At 38.2% G+C, this 20,881-nt stretch overlaps 1 protein-coding gene across 1 annotated transcript in view; it reads left to right on the top strand.

The window, feature by feature from the left end:
- Positions 1–20,881, top strand: part of ANOS1 (anosmin 1) — a 141,535-nt gene that overhangs the window by 101,793 nt on the left and 18,861 nt on the right. Inside the window, exons 8-10 of the mRNA XM_067289725.1 lie at positions 1,428–1,630; positions 4,453–4,600; positions 8,394–8,546. Of these exons, the coding sequence (XP_067145826.1) occupies positions 1,428–1,630; positions 4,453–4,600; positions 8,394–8,546 (504 nt within the window). The remainder of the gene's footprint in view (positions 1–1,427; positions 1,631–4,452; positions 4,601–8,393; positions 8,547–20,881) is intronic.

Raw genomic sequence — 20,881 nt, 5'->3', positions numbered from 1 at the left:
TTAGCCATAGCTTCGTAACATGCCATCATTACTATGAATTTCCTTTACTCTACCTGATAAACTTTTAAACATAATTTTTTTTGAGTTAAACTGTTTACTTTTTTTTTGAAGTTTTATTATATTTTTGCCATCAATGTTTGTCTATCACAGGCATTTAAAAATAAAAGCTTTTTGAAGTCTACTTGTTTCAATAGATTGTGAAATAAATATACAACCACATTCACTCTTGATAATAACACCTATTATTATGATTCTAAGATTAGATTGAGAATCCTCATGAAAAGTAGGAGTTACTTAAAAGCAAATACGACATTCAAAAGCTCAGTGGCAAAATTCCTATGGATTCACATGACTCAGAACATAAATGCTAAGTCCACAAGGAGGACAAAGGAGGACAAAGGCGCAGTATTGGAAACTTTGACTATCAGGTATCATTCTACCCAGTGGAATGCTCAGCCCCAAACCATGTCCTAACTATTTCTTACCATGTGTAAGACGCTATACAGCAAATACTGTGTGTGGAGCTGTCTGGGATAGCTTCTAAAAATATAGAGGAGAAGCTATTAGTCACTTTTTGTTCAGAGATTTCTAAACTTAAGCCCTAAAGAGGTTAATTGTTTTTACCAGAGGAAAAATAAGGAGGCATTTGGATGGACTCTTAAGGCTCTCAAATGGCAAAGCTTTGGAGTATAGATTTAAGGTTTGGAGCATCATGTCAACACTGAGATGACAACTGGAGGAACATTATTTCAGTATTAGTATATTCAATATCCCCCACCATAGGACTTAAACACTTTTCTAGAATAAAAATTGTCAAGACTTAACAATGTATTATGCTCTCATAGAAATATATATGTCTTATTTATAACAAAAATAGCTATCCCTGTGACTCACTTTCATATTCTGATTTAATTTCTGGTCAATATTAAGTTCTATGGTGGTGGATACCAAGACAAGAATTTTCAAAAAAGAGACGACATGTAGAAACACACAATTTTATCGTCTGAGAATCTCTAGCAACATCAAACAAAATATTCGAAGTTTCCACTGTTTGATTCAGGAGTGATATATAGGCCCACATATAAAGCATGACCTTTTTAACCACATTGTCATTTACAGAAAGTAGTGAATGCCAGAAGTAAAACTAAGAGTCTAGTACATTTTGATAAAACTTTGTAATAATTGTTCCGATACCAACAACATTCACAGAATAATCACACTCCTAAATGTAAACCCATAATTTTTATTTTAGAAGAGCTTGGATTTTTAGAATTTGCAAGAAGCTATATCACTTATGGGAATTTTTTGCATAAATTTTCTTAAGTGTATTGAGTATGTTTAATCCAACTGGTGTATGACTGGTAAATACATAAGACGAAGATGATCTTTACTTTAGCATCTTTTGGTTGGTTTGTTTTAAATTCCAGATCCATCTGCTCCTCCAGCCCCATCTAATATCAGAATTGCCAATATCACTGCAAACAATGATGGAAGTGTGAATGTAATGATTACTTGGGATCTTCCAGAAGAGCCTGATATCCCAGTGCACCACTACAAAGTCTTCTGGAGCTGGACATATAGCAAATATGTGATCCCAGCTAAAAAAAAGAGAAGGAAGATTACTGATGGGGTAAGAAAGAAAATGACATATGAGACAGAAATATGGCGATGTATTAATTCTGCAATTTTCAATTTTTTTTCAGGCACAAAAGAAAGTGTAAGTATCAAAAATGTGATAAGATGCAATAATTTCAACATGTGGGAAAGTAATTGTCTTAATTTTTAAGATCACTGACTTTGAAGACAATTTTGATATCTCAGTGCTAATACTCAGTCTCATATTTGATTGAACTTGGAGAAAGAAGTAGATCTCCTCTCCCTTAAAATGCAGACAAATGCCATAAGAATTTGCAGGAGAGATGAATAGAAAGTTAAATGTTGTTTGTCCTCTAAAGTGAAGCTTATTTTACTAATGCTTCTAAAAGATACAGTGCTTATTTTATTTAGAAAGCCAAATGTCATCTATCACATTATTCTTGCAATATACCAAATAATATTTGGGACTGATCTTAAGCACTATTGAGTAATATAGAGTAACCATTAAATAATCACAATTTATGTAGGTCCAAGAAAATAAAATACTTAGAAAATCTACTCTAGCAAAGATCTGAAACATTTCCATAGCAGCAAGTCCTTGTCATTTTTTTGGTGGATGTATTATGTATTTTGTTTTACTGGAAAACTACTTGATATGATATCCTTAAGCACATTGTATTTTATTTTAAAGTAGTTAACAGAAATAGAATTCCATCACAGATAATGGGCTGGATTTTATTCTCAGTGGTTTTAATATACAATTATGCGAATTCAGTCCCATGTCTATGTTAGCACTGTCTTTTTGGCTCTGGTTAACCTCTTGCATTGTGGTGAATGGTAGCCAGAGGGTTGTAGCTCCCTCACCAAACCCTGAGAGAAATGAAAGCAATGAAGGTTGTGTCCTGAGTTCATCAACTGCAGATCAGAAGTAGCAGAACCACTAGCATGGGAGTGTCCCGAACTCCCCTTCTCACAGGAACTGACAGGGGATCGAGCCAGGAGGCTTCAGAGTCAATGCCACCAGCTCTATGCTGGGGAAGAAGGAAAAGGGAATTTGCCAGCAATTGTAAATAATATGGAGTCATGTCAGGGACTAAAATAACTTGGTTCTTTACTTTTACTTTAGTTAAATACTTATTTTTAAAAAATCTTTGGTAAATATATATGGAAAAGAAAGTTCTGTGTTATATTTGTACTTTTTGAAAATCACTTTGGCAAGATAGGAGTAGAGTTGGACTGTGTTAGGTAGAAAAGTTTGTGTTTTCCTGGAAAGCTACCGTTGGCTGGAGATCTTCATATTGGAGGCTAAAGCCTAAAAATACAGAGAAGCTTTCTTTCCACAAGCTGACCCTTAAATCCCAAAAAAATAGAGAATTGTAAAATGAGATGGGTCCTTAGTATTGTGCTGGTGCTGTGTGTAGGGTGTAGGCTACATACAATGTGTTAAAACAGATCTATTATACAGTAGTGAAGTCATTGGGACCAAATCTGGCCTTAAATGTAGGGAAATCCAGAAGATCCAAAGACATATTTTAGAGAAAAGGTAGGCTTTTAGAATATCTCTTCTATCTCACTGTACTTTTGCTTCTGCAGCGTATCATGAAATTGTACAGCAACACCAATGACAGTCAGGCTTCCCCCATAGGACACTCCTAGTGCTACTTCTAGTCTATGGTTCTTTGAATATTATAGCAATTCTTTGGTCTAAAACCTGAAAACTTAAAAAAAAAGGTGCAAAGATGGAACGACCTTATTTTTTTAAAGATCATTGAAGGTTTTTTCACCCAGTTTTTACCTTTTGAAGTAGTCTAGTCCAAATCATTCTATAATGATTTCCATATGAAATCAACACGGAGAGATATGCAAATATTTTAGCTACGATATTTAGAAATAAACACTGGAAATCAAGAGTTGTAATCTATGTTATAAATAGCACAAAACAAGTAAAGGTGATTGATATGAAATGCTTTTGACAATCCCTGAACTGTTAAATAAGGCAGTGCATAGTTGTCTTTCACTCTGGATTGACTGTCAAACTTCAGATGAGGCAGAAAGAATTATAATAAAAGCATGGAGTAAAAACTTCTGTCTGAGATATGGGCTAGAATGGCATTTTTATGTATACTCAACAAAAATTTAGAAATGTAAGAATACTGAAAGGCCTTGTCTCTTCTTTGCAATATCGTGGGACTTGCCTTAGTTTATGGTTTATTAACTGGAGAATGATAATCCTACTCATGTGTTTCTCTGTTCAGTGACAATGGAAAACTGTATTTTTTCTTTTTCTTTTTTCGTTGTATAGAGGAAAAGAATCCTTATGGATGAGGGGTTTTTTTTGGTTGGTTGTTCTTTCATTTTTGTTTTCAACAGTTGAAACTAATAGAGAATTGTGACCAGTGTGCCGATTGCTGTATTCTAGCTGTCTTCAGACTAGCTGTCTCTAGACAAAGTTTCCAGTTGCTTTGCTAATACAGTCTACCCAGAGGTTGGGGAGTAAAGAATTTAAATATGTTTGGCTAAAAATATTTTTGGCATAAGAAAAAAAAATTGTTCTATATAAAAAGTAAATTTAGTCTTGGCCTAAACAGTAGGTATCTGTATTTACCAAGAAACTGCCAAAATTCTGTAAATGTCAGTAAGGCTTGTACTTTAAAAAAAGCAAAGAAAAATAGAGTCCAGAAAAAGAGAGTTTTTTAAAAACATCAAATTGTGCTCTATTGAAATTTATACATGACTTTTTTTTTTTTTTTAATTTCAGAAGAGTGGTGTGCCTAAGATAACAGGCCTGCTTTTAATAAGAGCCTGTGTTTCAGTAATATTGTAACTGCTTTGTATATATATTCCCCTCTATTATAGCCCCAAAATTATGTGGTCCTGGAGGGACTCCAACCCAACAGCAACTACAATGTGGAACTGCAGGCAGTAACACGTTGGGGTCAGATACGCCTAAAAAGTGGTAAAGTTTCTCTCCATTTTAGCACAACTCAGGACACCAGGAATAATAGTGAGTAACTGCATTCAAACATACGGGTGCTTTATATTTGCTTTATCTACAATTTGAATGTTTTATATAATCATTTTTCAGATTTAAAAAAAAATCTTAAAGCTGGCTGTTTGATAACATAGTGATTTTTTTCTTGGTCAAGTTGAGTAACTTTTTGATGTTAAATTTCTTCATCTAAAAATCGGTGATCGTTTTTGCATAGTTCTTTGTCTTGGGTACTACTTATCTGAAATAAATAAACGCAATGAAAACAGGAGCATTTTCATGACTGTAGTGTTAATGTTTTTAAAATGTAATACAGGTACAAATACTCATTACATACTTCATGGGCTGGAGTAAATCTATTCTTCTGTCTATGTCTTAACTGGACAGTTTTAGCTTTCAGTGCTTTTCAGAATCCTGACTATTCTGAGTAACCCACTATTTCAGAATCCAGACCACGCAAATATATATCTCCTAGGAACTAACACGACACATTGACTCTTCTGTTAAGCAATATAAAATGTTCTATGCCTGGCAAGAAATGAATTTTAAACATACTATTGCATGGATAGGACCCAAGTTCGAATTAAAATCTTGAGATCTTTAGATGTCAAGATACTTCTTTATAAGATCTTTAGAACCTCACATGCTAAATAATGTATTTGAAAGTGTATCCGAATTTGAGTGTAAACCATGATTCTTAGTCTTAGTTACATGCTATTTGTATAATAGGCAAATTGCAATACTGAGTTAGAGTCCCAACTGTTGATATTTCTCTGATTAGCCAATACAGCAAATTTCTGATAACAAGATGTTAAACCATGTCATTTTAAATATTCTTTCTTACCTCTCTTTCATTTTCCCCTTTCTCATTCATTTTTCCTTTTTATAGTACAATCAAGTCTTAAACTTTATTGGAACCATTTGCATAACATAACTGTCGTTCTATATTCCTATCCTGCCAAAGCAAGCGGTATCATTGCAGGGCCTTTCTGAACACATACTCTGTTTGGATATACATAAAATATTTTAAAGTAGTTGTTAGCTATGACAGACCTTCATATCTACAGTTGCTTCCTATTTTAATGTATCAAGAAGAAAAAACAGACCTAAAGATCCTTCTTTTTTCCATGTCAAGCACATTTTTACTACATTTTTGGGCCATCTTAAAAGGCAGCAGAGGGCCAAGCTTTCATCTCTTCAGTGCACTGAGTCTTTGCCTGAAATCCATACCAGAATATGAACTTGAATCTCCATGGTGTGGACATAAGGCAAGTTTGGCATTAATCCACAGTAAAACACAATGTAAGTGAACATAAGAGTTATGCTCTTTTTATATTAACTCATCCAGACTGTACCTGTATTTTCTATCTGTCATGCCCCAGAAAAGTGATCTTGTTTTCAGGACTGTTTGTGATATCAAAAGCTTCTCTGAGTTAACATATTTAATTTTTCTTTCTTCTATTGAAGTTACACAGGGGATGTAATAAAAGTAAAACTAAACTTCATTGGGAACTGGGTGGTTAATTCTAATACACTCGGTCACGAAGTTCAACTAGAAGTGTATCATTTGTATTTATAAGAGATGTCCTCATTTTGCAAAGTATTTTCCTAAGAGGGTGGTGGTTTTTTTTTTCTCTTGTCAAACACATTTTGCTAGATGAACAGACTAAATGTAGTCTCATGATGCAGTAGATTTCCTCTTTCTTCCTGATCTTCTTGTCTCTTCTGATCAGAAGTTTTTGTGACATTCTGGATTTCCGTGCTAAACTTTAAAGTGTCTAGTTTTCAGTCCAGTCATCTAAACTGGCATTTCTGCCGGCCTATATCACAATTCTGAGACAAAGCATGCAGCTGATCTGACTTTATGTAGAAACCATTTCGCAGGAGAAGGCTGGTGTCTGGATTTCACCTGAGTCTGAAGCTGGGCTGTGTCCTGGTGTCTGGGAGGGAACCCTGGTGCCAGTATGTAGACCTAGTCAAAGTGACATTGAGCAAGCTGTTGAATGTCCTTCTGTCGTAGTAACACAAGAATAGTCTTATAAACTTTCCCCTTTTGAGAGCAGGAGTAATTAATTGACCGGTGTTTGTCAGGCTTTGAGTCCTGACATTAGATCAGATTATCATAGTCTTTTAATATGATATTAAAGACTTTCTATATAATGGCATGTATTCCTCATCTATTTGGGGACTTTCATGATCAGGCTGCCTTTGAGAAGTAGTTCAGGAAGCACCATGCCAGTTTTACTGAAGTCCCACTTCAGTCAATTGCTCAGCTCTCTGGGAAATGAAGCCTTTTTTTTAGACAGATATTCAGATTGTCAGACTAGAGATCGGTCCATACCCCATTGAAATAATTAGCCCTGAAGACTTCTGTGAGCTTTTGCTCTGGCCCTCAGGAATTATGTTTTCCCACACTCAGAAATATGTTGCCTCGTCATATTCATATTGCTTGTCTGCTTCACTTCTGGCAAATGCGGCAAGACTCTCTCTCTCTCTTGATTGGTATATAGAAATATTCTAAATCAGTGTTCTGGTTGTTCCAGAAGTGGAGCAGACAGAGAAAAGCATAGCACAGAGTTACTAAAATTAAAATACTTTCAACTGAGGTATATCTAATAGATTCAGGTTTGTATTTCTGTCTATTGTTTCATGATTTCCTTTTAAATAACCAACATAATGGTTACCTTGAGAAAGAGTTTGTATATGATTAGTAGTTTTTCTTTCATTTAAAAGAGGGAAAAATGTATCAGGCTAAAGAAAGGTTTAAAAAAGTAAAATATGTCCAAAAAGCAATTAGAGTTTTAGTTAAAGCTATGTGTAGGGCAAAACATTCAAATTTACATGTTTTTCATGTTAACTATTGAAACCTGAGTCATTCCTTCTTTCTTTCAAGTATGTAGTTGATAATTTACCACTTCCTAATTAGGAGAATCTTTACTTTTTATTTAGGTGCAGTATTCAATTAAATACAGCTTTTTGTTCAGCTCATGCAAATACTGTCCTCTGAACTGGAACTGATATATTTGCAAGTGTGCAGTGAATCAGCACTACTTCTTTTAAACTGAAAATGTCTAGGAATACTCAACTATTCTAAATACTGACAACTCTTCTAAATGTTCTTAAGTTGTTGCCAGGTGAAATGTCTGTGGGAAGAAATCTGTTTACCATTCCTTGTTGGAATTTAGGCACATATACCAAGGGAATCACTCAAACTTCACTCTGCTCTTATAATGTTTTCCTAAGTATTCACTGTTCACTGTTGGAAACAGGGAAGTGGGCTAGAAAGTTCTTTAATCTGACCAGAATGTTCTTATATAGTATAGCAAAGGTATATATTTACTTTGATGTAATAACCACATGTTGCACTCTGTGGGTTACACTCAATCCTATCCTTTGGTTTTGTGTATATTCAAACACTGTGTGAACATCAAGGGCACGAATGATTATACAAAACTACTGCTAGATACCATATTTATTAAATAAGTGTTAATAATTCTTGCTCCTGGGGTTATAAATACACTGCCTTTTTTTATGATGCTTTTGAAAATGTACGTAGCATTTTCCACATTACAATATATTTGTCTTTTTCCCTCTATCTAAAATATCTTTATTTGACCAAATTTCAAACAAATGATTCATCTATTATGTCTGTTTGTTCTTTATGTCAATTTCTTTCAGGTAAGATGTTGAAATAAAATAGTTTTAATTGAAGGCAGTATTTATTTTCTGACTGTCATCAACACTAGCACAGTCATTAGGTTGTGCTGTACTAAAATAAATAATTTCCTGATTGTTTTGTGTCTTGCAGAAGAGCAGACCCCTTCTGTTGTGAAACCCCGGAAAGGACTGGTAGATCCTTTCCCAACCTTTCAAAGAAGAAAACCCACTCGTTTTCTTAAAATTGGAACTCTCTTCTATCAGGACAATCAACTTCAGGTCAAAGTCTACTGGAAGAAAACAGGTTTGTGGCATTTTTTCACTACTTTTTTTCTAAGGACGAACTGTCACAAACTGTCTCAGAGTTGGAAAACATTGCTAAGATATAATGAACTCATCCAGTCATTCCTACCAAAGTTAAATCCTGCACCTGTCTTTCCAGCCCTTCACCTTCATGTTCAAGTGAAGCATTGCCTCTTCTTTTTCTGTTATGTATAAATATCTGACAGAAGGAAATAACATGAATCAGCTGTCCAAAAACTGTAGTTGGCCATCATGGTACACTGAATCTTCCAAGAGTTGAGATGATTTAATTCAGTAGATATTGCTTCTGTAAAGTTTTGAATAGGGAACCAGAGCTTGGCCTTATGTTTTATAGAACTTTTGTGGATATGAATGTTGTTTCACTGGCATGGGGTCAGAGGGTCTCAAGCAAATGCAGTTCATGTGTAGTGTTCCTCCTGATGCCACTGGGGCATGTCAAATTTGATCAGTTGAGAAATAAGTCAGGAAATGAGTGTATATGAAAATTATGCAATGGTGTCACAAAACCTAAACCATAGCCTGTACCACAACATTTAGAGCTGTACTGGCTCAGGTTAGGGCCAACATGCGATTTATACCAAACTCTAAAACATTATCAGCCACCTGAAGACAGATCTGGATGAATAGTTTGCCACAATCATTGAAAAAATCTTTACTTTAAGGTAGTTTTGTGCTAGGCTGCAGCCTTCTGTTTTGCAGAAAGTCTAGTGGCAACAATGGTTTTATATTTTAGTCTTCCAGTCTAAAGGAAAATGCCATAAATTTTAAGTACCTAATGAGGTTTAGAAGTCAAAAAGGGATTTTCCTATTATGACCAAAATGCCAGCACCCCTAGTGAAATTCACCTTACTTGTAGAGTAGTTGTCCAAGTCACTGTCATAGTCAGTGGAGATGCGGTCATTGTGACCAGCACAGTTTGGAGAGGTATTCATTTTGCTCTAAAGGAGATATCTTGAACTGACTCTCCACTGGTTATGATGACAACTTAGTCATTGAGCTTAAAAGTAGACATTACGTTGTAGATATCTAAATGCTGTTGTCTAAATCTGGAGCTGAATCCCACCCTGTGTTACATTACAGGAAGCTATGTAGTGTAGGAAGTGTTAGGAAGTGGTGAAATCACTGTTGGTGGTCTTCAAAGACAGATATGGCACCTATCTGTTAGAAATGACATGGATTTAATTGCTATTGCCTTGGGCAAGGGATGGGCTAGCTGAGTTCTTGAGTTCCTAACTGACTGTAATTTTGTATGAATCTTTGTATATCCAGTTATATAAGGGGAACATGCAGAAGTACATTTTGGTCATGTGGTGGGAGCAAGGTCAGTCACGTGAGTTAGGATGTATAAATAGATGCCCCCATCATGCAATGGAAGCTGCCTTCATTTTTATTACATAATGAATAGTGATAGCGTAGGTGTGTGAAGAAGGGCAGCATACGGCAGTTTCTCTTCTCCCCCTTCTCCCCCTTCTCCCCCTTCTCCCCCTTCTCCCCCTTCTCCCCCTTCTCCCCCTTCTCCCCCTTCTCCCCCTTCCTTTTTGAAAATGTCTGTGTTCTGAATGGCAGTGTCTGCAGTAACTCAGCAGGAGCCATTGCCACATGTGGAGATGAAATACAGTCAGTTACCTGCTCCTGAGAAGCTAGCAGCTTCTATAAGCTCTTACAGGAGCTTGCAGGTTATGTAGTGCATGGACAAGGTATTGACTGTAGATTTACTAGTGACGATTTACTGCAAAACAAGTTTTTCCGAGTGTTCGTGGGAACGCAGCAGGAGGAACAGATTGGCTGTATCTTGTCTTTATGAAAGACAACAATTACTGACACCGACTGAGTTTGGAACTGTAGCCACACTTCTTTCTCCTGTATCAAATAGTGTTTAGGGATTTGTAGGAGGTATAAGAGGGCAGCAACTATAATAGGAGATACTGAGAGAGAATTTACCTCAGCCTACTCTATGGCCTGATGTCTCGGTTGTTTTCATTGCACATAGGCAATCAAAGTTCAAATGTTTCTGCATGAGGAACTGACCTCTCTACCTTGTACATGGTGGATGAAAACAAGAGTCCCTGTTGATTGCTCTAAAGTTCTCATTATTTTGTAGTTTGCAATTAAAACAACACAAAGTTTTTCAATGTAGGAATGCAGCTATCCTATAGTCCCAAATAGGATGTGTGACTTTAAAACAAATAACAGTTGTGAAAGTATCATGAAACCATGTGAAATAAGTATATTGATAATGTTGAGAATTCCCATGACATACGAAGAAACACTATTCTCAAGCTTGAAGGTGCTGGACATCTGTAAATTAAGTACAGCTTCAACTGGTTGCGATAATCTTTGCTTTGTCAGATCCTGTTTTGAAGTTTTTCTGTACTTTCTGCAATAGTATTCATGGTCCTAACCAGAGATGGTTGCATGTCAGTGGTGATGAAATAATTATTTTACAAAGATTCTGAGGGTATTTTAAGATGAGAACTTTTAAACCAGTATGAGATGTTGATATAGAATGTCTTCTAGCTGTAATGAATATTTCAACAACTACTAAGACAGAAGTTTTTCACTTTATAAGAATAATGTTATTAATTTTCTATAGTTATAGCTGCTCTTAATTTTTTGTTGTATGGCTGCATTCAGTAGTCCTATCATTCTACTTAGACCTGGGAAGTTTTTTGTGAATTCTGTCTAGAACCAAGATGGCTCTATAGAAGAGTTTTGCATTGCCTCCTAATACTGTAGAATCAAAGCACATCACTAATTACAGAAACAAATAGAAGGAAAAAGCTGTGTGGATTTCAGGCAGTCTCTGTTACCATCTAAGAGACAAACATGTTTTTAAGGTTATTTTAGCTTATTTCTTTATTTTCATTGGTTTGTTTGTTAGCTTAGAAACTATTTTGCTTTTGAATTTGAATCATTTTACTTTGCCTAGAAAGAGCAAAATAGAATAGAATCATAGAATAATCAGGGTTGGAAGGGACCTCTGGAGGTCATCTGGTCCAGTGATCTGCTCAAAGTAGAACTAACTTTGAAGTTAAATCAAAGGCCCTATCTTGAAAGCTCTATAATAGACATTGTTATTGCTTTATGAGTGACAAGGAAATTTTCCTTAACCTTTTGAATACCAGGCTGCAAAGGCCAACAAACAGTTTACCGCAATGGTCCGTAAGGTTTTCGGGGGCGCGATGATGTTTCTTGACATTCAAAGATGCCTCTTCCATTGCTACAAACAAGTTGTATTCCTCAATGTCATTTGCAGATGTGCCTCTAGGAAGCCAGTGAAAGGAAACAATAATGACATCAAGGTTAAAGTTCTTGTTTTTATATCCCTCTGAATAGAATTCATCAGACTTCTATCCTGTGCAACAACTGAAATAGAGGGAATGTTGCAAACTATTACTGAACTGGCTTTATTATACACTACAGGAGTGATCGCTTATCAGTACTCAAACTGAATGCAATGCTTGAGTTAAAATTTGAGTAAGTGGATGGATGATGATCCTGTTTCCATATATATGGGCCATAATGTGCTGCAGTTTGCCAGCAGGAAAGACTTATTTAGGCCTGTTCTTCAAGTGTTGTTTCTTATGTCCCATTAGCTTCAGTAAGCACGAGGCATGAATGGAATGTAGAATCTGGACTTTACATTAAAATAAATCTCTTTCTGAAACAATCTTTCAGTCTGAATGCCTCCGTATGATGGCAATAATTTCTTCGCTTCAAGATGTATGTTAGCAAGAATAACTCCACACTTGGCAGTACAAAGTGCTTAGAAAATGCACAGAACTTTGCTAGACAGAGTTATCACAAAAGCATATTGTAATTATATGAATACAATGGTTTCTTGTCTGACAGAAGAAAATGTCTTTCACTTGCTGCCTCTGACTTAGGCCTGGGGTTAGAGAAACACAGTACATTCCTTAAACAGCATGAATTCCACTTTTGTCAATGAAAAGAACTTGCTTGTGGCCAGATTTTTTGGCCATCTTGACTGTGTGAAATTAGAAATTATGTGCTATTCATGTCAAGTAGTGGAACCAACTTAAACAAATCACTTTTAACTCCTTGGTGCTGGAGTCTCGGACTATCATCCATTACTGAACAACCTACTTAAAAGGATTAGGTACTGATGATAATTGAGATCCTAGGTGCAGCAATCAAGACAAAAACTATGAAAATAATAATAAAAAATCTTATGTTTCCTCTGTCCCATAGTGGTTTGGCAACTAGAGAGCTGAGGTTTTGGACTTCAGTTGAGAAGCCATCAAGTTGCTCCAAAGTCGTGTATCTTCAGGGTCTGAAAATAAGATATTTCGCATAAACTGAAGGAAAAAAAAACCTTTATTCTTTATGAACTCAGTGCAACAATTCTCATCACTTGGTGCAATATTCTCATACATGAAAATATTAAAATGCAATTTGGTGTGATGATTTCATTCCAAAGCAAAATGTCTCAATAGTATTTTCTAACCCATTACTCTGTCTCCCCTACCATTTTCTCAGTACCTGTTATTTGAGTATGATGTAACTGCTCTTGCTCAGGTAAAATTCTAGTTTCCTTCACTTTTCCTTGAATGAAGACTGTGAACATTTACCTCCTGTTAAACACTTAAAGTACTTCTAAATATTTAAAATCAATATATCTGCTCCTTGATTTTGCTTAAAAAGACAAATATTTAAAATGCATTAAGGCTTGGCTTCAGGTTTCTTTTTTTTGCTTTAGCATTTACCAGAAATGCAAAGAAAAGAACACTTAAAACAGGGCAAGGCAAAGAATCCTCCATTGTCTGATAAACCAACCAAACAAGAATCACAAATTAAATTACAGGGAAGTATAAAATGCAAGGCAAGGCAAAGCAAATAGAAAGCTGCCACAAATGCTTTTAAAACCAGATCTTAGGAAAACAAAATTAACTTTCACTTAGTTCAGGGAGATAAATGAGGTGACTGTATGTGCTGACTCTTTATTTGCAATAAGGTATTTCATATGCCAGGTTTTAAAATAATTGAAAACTTTCCCAGTGTTATCCTATGGTCCCTTCTCAAGCAACTAGTGCCATTGAAGTTAGTGAAACTATTCAATGACTGTAAGAGTTTTTAGCTGTACCATTTGTTATTGTAAAGAATTCAGCAGTAGTTGCTTAACACCAAGGAATTGTTTAATTTGGTACTAATTGTTGTGCTAGGCAGATCAGTGTTTGAGCAGCTGGCCATTTTCTAATTATAGATCTTTAAGCAGTAAAATATTTGTAGTTGAAGGTATCACTGTGGTCCAGATGGTCTTTCGATAGGAAGAACTCAGTGTTAATTACAGTAAAATTTACAGCAATGTATTTCCCTCATACTTCCATGTCAATATGGGGACACTGGCTCAGCAGGGGTTGATCGTGTGGGCATGCATAATGTTCACTTGTATTTAGGGATTTAATTAGTAAAGCTGGCCCTAAGCACAGGAATCTTTGACTAGATCAACTGTCAAGAAATTCACCAGTAGACATTGCATAATTTGTTTTTCTGTATGTGCTACAGCTGACTCAGGTGCCTGGATCCTATGGACTTCCCTAGCATCCTGCCTGGTGAGAAGTTAATGCTATCAGCTTTAGCTGTAGTGGGAAAATATTGCAGAGTGAAAAGAATATCCTGTCAAAAGAATCTTCTGTGAGATTCCTACTCCCTTCTAACTTTGTCTTACGTAGGCCTAACGTAGTTCCAGAAATAACATTGTTGCTATCCCACTGCTGATTTTTAAAATTTCTTTGCCTTTTTGCTCCCTAAAGGGAATGAAAAGGGGAGTATCTCACCAGCTCCAGTTACCTTTGTTATGCTTTATAAACTGACTACCAGGTTCAGAGTATTTGGTTTGCGTTTGGTCTATGTCCAAGTGTGAAGTGCTAACAATACTTAAAATGTTGCTGGCAGGAATCATGAAAAACATCAACAAGACAGGCCAGGAAAGCGAGGTGGTGGAGTTGCTCTTTATGTGAGAGAGCAACTGGAATGTATTGAGCTGTGCCTAGGGATGGATGAAGAGCGAGTCGAGAGCCTATGGATAAGGATTAAAGGGCAGGCTAGCATGGGTGACACTGCTGTGGGTGTTTACTACAGGCCACCTGATCAGGAAGAGGAAGTTGATGAGGCCTTCTACAGACAGCTGGAAGTAGCCTCACGATCCCAGGCCCTGGTTCTCATGGGGGACTTCAACCACCCCGATATCTGCTGGAAAGACAACACAGCTAGGCACAAACAGTCCTGGAGGTTCCTGCAGAGCATTGGTGACAACTTCTTGACACAGGTGGTGGAGGAGCCAACAAGGAGAGGTGTGCTGCTGGACCTCGTACTAACAAACAAAGAAGGACTGGTTGGAGATGTGAAGGCTGGGGGCAGCCTTCGGGGCAGTGACCATGAGATGGTGGATTTCAGGATCCTGCGAGGAGGCAGCAGGGCACTAAGTAGGATCGCAACCCTAGACTTCAGGAGAGCAAACTTTGGCCTCTTCAGGGAGCTACTTGGAGGAATCCCATGGGTTAGGGCCCTAGAAGGAAGGGGGGTTCAAGAGGGCTGGTTAATATTCAAACATCACCTCCTCCAGGCTCAAGAGTGGTGCATCCCTATGAGTGGGAAGTCAAGCAAAGGAGGGAGGAGACCTGCATGGATGAGCAAGGAGCTCCTGGCAAAACTCAACCAGAAGAAGGAAGTCTACAGAAAGTGGAAAGGGGGACAGGCCACTTGGGAGGAATATAGGAACATTGTCAGAGTATGCAGGGATGTGATGAGGAAGGCTAAGGCCCGTTTGGAATTAAATCTGGTGAGAGATGTCAAGGACAGCAAGAGGGGCTCCTTCAAATACATCAGTAGCAAGAGGAAGACTAGGGAAAACGTGGGCCCATTGCAGAATGGGGTGGGTGCCCTGGTGACGAAGGATGCAGAGAAGGCAGAGTTACTGAATGCCTTCTTTGCTTCAGTCTTTACTGCTCAGGCCAGCCCTCAGGAATCCCAGACCCTGGAGGCAAGAGAGAAAGTCTGGAGAGAGGAAGACTTTCCCTTGGTGGAGGAGGAGTGGGTTAGAGATCACTTAAGCAAACTTGACACCCACAAATCCATGGGCCCCGATGGGAAGCACCCACGAGTGCTGAGGGAGCTGGCGGACATTATTGCACAGCCACTCTCCATCATCTTTGCAAGGTCATGGAGAAGAGGAGAGGTGCCTGAGGACTGGAAGAAAGCCAGTGTCACCCCAGTCTTCAAAAAGGGCAAGAAGGAGGACCCAGGGAACTACAGGCCAGTCAGCCTCACCTGCATCCCTCGAAAGGTGATGGAGCAGCTCATCCTGGAGGCCATCTCCAAGCATGTGGAGGAAAAGAAGGTGATCAGGAGTAGTCAGCATGGCTTCACCAAGGGGAAATCATGCCTAACCAATCTGATGATAGCCTTCTCTGATGGAATGCCTGGCTGGGTAGATGAGGGGAGAGCAGTGGATGTTGTCTACCTTAACTTCAGCAAGGCTTTTGACACTGTCTCCCATAACATCCTCATAGACAAGCTCAGGAAGTGTGGGCTGGATGAGTGGACAGTGAGGTGGATTGAGAACTGGCTGAATGGCAGAGCTCAGAGGGTTGTGATCAGTGGCGCAGAGTCTAGTTGGAGGCCTGTAGCTAGCGGTGTCCCCCAGGGGTCAGTCCTGGGTCCAGTCTTGTCCAACTTTTTCATGAGTGACCTGGATGAAGAGACAAGTGCACCCTCAGCAAGTTTGCTGATGATACCAAAGTGGGAGGAGTGGCTGATAACCCAGAGGGCTGTGCTGCCATTCAAAGAGACCTGGACAGGCTGGAGAGGTGGGCGGAGAGGAACCTCATGAAGTTCAACAAAGGCAAGTGCAGGGTCTTGCACCTGGGGAGGAATAACCCCAGGCACCAGTACAGGTTGGGGACTGACCTGCTGGAGAGCAGCTCTGCAGAGAAGGACCTGGGAGTGCTGGTGGACACCAAGTTAAGCATGAGCCAGCAATGTGCCCTTGTGGCCAAGAAGGCCAATGGTATCCTGGGGAGCATCAGGAAGAGTGTTGCCAGCAGGTCGAGGGAGGTGATTCTCCCCCTCTACTCAGCCCTGGTGAGGCCACATCTGGAGTACCATGTCTGGTTCTGGGCTCCCCAGTACAAGAGGGATGTGGCACTACTGGAGCAAGTCCAGCGTAGGGCTACAAAGATGATTAGGGGACTGGAGCATCTCTCTTATGAGGAAAGACTGAGAGAGCTGGGCCTGTTCAGCCTGGAGAGGAGAAGGCTGAGAGGGGATCTTACTAATGTGTACAAATATCTTAAGGGAGGGTGTCAAGAGGATGGAGCCAGACTCTTTTCAGTGGTGCCCAGCGACAGGACGCGAGGCAACGGGCACAAACTGAAACACAGGAAGTTCCGTCTGAACATGAGGAAAAACTTCTTCACTGTGAGGGTGACAGAGCACTGGAACAGGTTGCCCAGAGAGGTGGTGGAGTCTCCTTCTCTGGAGACGTTCAAAACCCGCCTGGATGCGATTCTGTACAACGTGTTCTAGGAGACCCAGCTTGTGCAGGGGGGTTGGACTAGATGATCTCCAGAGGTCCCTTCCAACCTCAGCGATTCTGTGATTCTGTAATGCAATTAGTAAAACAGATAACGTGCAACTTTTCAAATAGTATGCAATTTATTAGTGGGACAAATAATAAAGATTTAAAATTTTCCAGAGAGTCGACCTAGTGACTGGAATGCAATCCTTCTCTGCTGCAAATGAGACAATATAGAGGAGTCTCTTCAAGGTCAAAGTTTACTGCATTTCTTCATGTTTCGACAGGCACAATGGAAAACCACCAACTCTTGCTTTTCACCTGCTTCCAAAGCTCCTGGGTAGGTGGTTGAGGGAGGGTCTTAGCATGAGAGACTTAGGGGAAAGTCCCTCCAGTAATTAGTCCCAGGAATGTATTTGGAACAGATTTCTGCCAGGAAATCCAATGTCAGAAGCCAAATCAGAGCTACTCGCTGTGGTCCCAGAACTAAGGCAACTCAAAAGACTGATTTTGCTTAGCAGATGCTCACGCATGTCTGCTGAAGGCAGACTGTAGCTATACTGGGTTGGTTTGATCCAGTGATTTGGTCTACTAGTTCTTACACCTTGTATGGTTGATTCACATATGGCTTCATTTTAAAATTTACATGAGGCTGTTCTCAAGCCCTCAGTATGGTTTGAATCATACTCCAGAATACCTTTAGTAATTGTGAGAGCGTATTTAACTTGACTCAGAAAGGGACTTAACATTTTTTTAAAAGAGGTCTTCTATATTATTCCTAAACTTAGGAATAAATTCCTAAATTCAGTTTGAATACAAGTTTGAGCTTGATTGCCATTGAACTTATGTTGAAAGATCAAATAGAATTTTAAGTGCAAATTATAAACCTGGTCCATGATTGCAATCCAAAGATAGACCATCATTATGTGGGATGAGTACCTGCAATAGGACTTAAGATACACATTCAATATTGCATTGGGGAATTATTTACCAAGAGAAAACTCATTATTCAAGACACTGAAAAAAATTCATTGGCCAACTGGTAAATTTTGTTGCCTGATTTTTGACTCTCCACAAAAATTGTTGTGTTTTCAAAAACAGTATCTTTATGTGGCTTCAGTAATAACATTTGTCTTCCCAGTACCCAATTTTCTATTTTTCTTGACCTTTTACCACAATCTATGAAGTGAATTATTTTAAAAACAATTACAGAATATAAAAAACAAAAACAAAAACAAATAGTCTGAGCAAGGTTGTCAATAGTCACATCTTTTGTTAGGCAGTCTGCTAACTGATGAATAAAATGGCAAGCTTTTTACTATTCAATTCTTCTCCCCTTTCCCCCCTTCTCTGTCTGTCAAACTATATCATGTTCTGTCAAAGCTTTGTTTCATATCTGTACCTTATCATACCTACAGCAATCCTACCGTTACTATTGTGAGCAAAAAGATGATGAGGTACTGCAGCTTAGCAAGTTACCTTTCATCAGTTGTGGTGTGATAACTGCCCATGAGTGTTATCTTAGCCTACCTAAGTTCTGACATAAAATATTTAGCTTACAATCCAGAGAAGGTTAAGCTATCAGCAATATGTCATCATGCTTATGGAGAAGGTGGTTTAAACTAAGAAATGTCATCTTGTAAATTGAGTAGACTTTCCTCCACATGCCAGCTCTTTCTTTTTAACCTATATTGTTTAATGAGCCTAGTTGATTAAGTGGCCACAAAACAAGTTGTGTAAACACCGCAGACATGAAAGGAAGCTGGAGCATTTGAAGGAGTAGCTAAAGTTGGAGGGAGTGACATCAAAAAGGGTGTGAATATGTCACAGTATGCAGATAATGAATAATGAGTTTTAAACACCAGTTACTTTGACTCCTGTGACAGTAAACTGAACACAAAAATATCCAGAATGTTTCAGACCAAACATCCGTCCCACCAGGTATTCTATTCTTGACGGTGGCCGGAAGCAAATCCCAAGGGGTTTAAGAACAGGGCAAGTAAATAATAAAATTCTGCAGATTATTCTCCCAGCTTCAGACAACTTGTAGTTCATGGGATTTTCTGAGCCCAGTGTGATCTCATTGTATTTTATTACTCTTGATGGATTTCTTTTCCATAACCATGTCCAGTGTCCCATCAGGGTCATGTAAACTTTTGGCATCTGAAACATCCTGAATTAAGGAGTTCCAGAGTTTTAAGTACTTGTTGCATGAAGAACCACATCTTTTATTTGTTTTGGAGCTACTTCTTCTAGCTTCTTTTGAATACCAGTTCTTATATTGGAGACACAATAAACAGTCAAGCTCTGTTCATTCTGTCTGTATGCTTATGATTTTATGTACATTTATCCTGTTTTCTCTCACTTATTTTTCTCATAGGCGTAATCATTAGTCTTAAATTACTGTTTTAGGACCTGCGTATTAATGTTATTAACTTTATGAATAACAGTCCAGCAAAGCAACTTGTGATGTGATATGCCATGGAACATTCCCTGAATATCCAGTTTAGGAACTTGTTGGAGCATTCTACATGCATGCAAACCCATCCATCCAACTTTTCTTCACATAGAGGATGAGAGAAAAGGGAGTAGCAAGTGTATCTCTACATCTCCTCCCAGGGTGGAGATAGGGTTAAACTGTGTTTGTACCTGGACTCTGGAATAGGGAAGAACTCCCAAATTCCCTACCCTCAGTATAGCCTACCTACATAGATTAAGGACCAAAACTGTCAATGTTACACAGAAGGCTAAAGTTAGTGGTAGAATACCTAGTGACATTTTCAATAGATGTATAGCTATATTGAGCCTTGGACTTGCTTTTCCTTTTTTTTTTTCTCCCCCCCCCCCCCGTTTTTAGATGCTTAGCTATCTGTAAAAATCTGGCTTTGAGAGATTAATGTAGGAAGCCTCTATTCAGGCTATAAGCAGATATTACGAGACTTGGAGCTTCCATGAGGCAAATTTCCTTTAAACAGAAAACCAGAATGAGATACTGTTGAATTCACTTCATATAGAATGGTGTGGGTGGGAAAGGGAGTGAGAGTAGAGGTAATCCAATTTAGTGAAGGTCCCAAACTTAAATCCCTCAAAACAAACATCCTTAAACCTTGAGGCTTCCTAGGTCCAGATATGGAAACAAATGCTGTGGCTCAAGCCCATCTTTAAATTACATGCTGCTTTTTAATATCATTTTTGGAAAGGGTTATTGTTGTGTTATACAAAGAATGCATTCTATAGAAAGAAAATTTGTTTTAAATGGCATAATATGACCAACAAAATATTTGCAATTTAAACACTGCTGCTTATATTCCATGTAGGAGCAGGAAATAGTAGAATTTGCCTTGCTAAGAACTGTTTATTGAATGAAGTTTAAATGTCAGCTGAGGGTTTTGGTGTTTATTTTAATCATATTGCCTGAATAGATGATTATTAAAAAGTTCTTTTCTTTTTCAAAGGTGTCATGAGTACCATGAGTTTCATAACCAAACATTTGACGTTTTGGATTTTTTTTTCTTTTTTTATTCCATTGGGTGAATCAGCACACAGGCAGCTGAAGAACCAGGGCTACTTTTATTTCAGTCTTTTAAGAGAACTTACCTAAGATGACTGAAACGGAACAGATCAACAACATAGTTTTTACAGGGAAAACAGGAGTGCAGAGAGGATCCCACTGCATTAGGTCATTAGTGCAGCATAATTAGTTAAAAGAAAATTGAATTTGCCTATGTATTCTAAGATTGAGAACTCACTTTGCGTTTGCTAAACCGCTATATCTAAAA

Source organism: Apteryx mantelli, chromosome 1 (genome assembly GCF_036417845.1).
Source record: "Apteryx mantelli isolate bAptMan1 chromosome 1, bAptMan1.hap1, whole genome shotgun sequence".
In the NCBI taxonomy this organism is placed as follows: domain Eukaryota; kingdom Metazoa; phylum Chordata; class Aves; order Apterygiformes; family Apterygidae; genus Apteryx; species Apteryx mantelli.
Note: the sequence above shows the minus strand (reverse complement) of the source record. Positions and strands in the feature narration are given on the sequence as shown.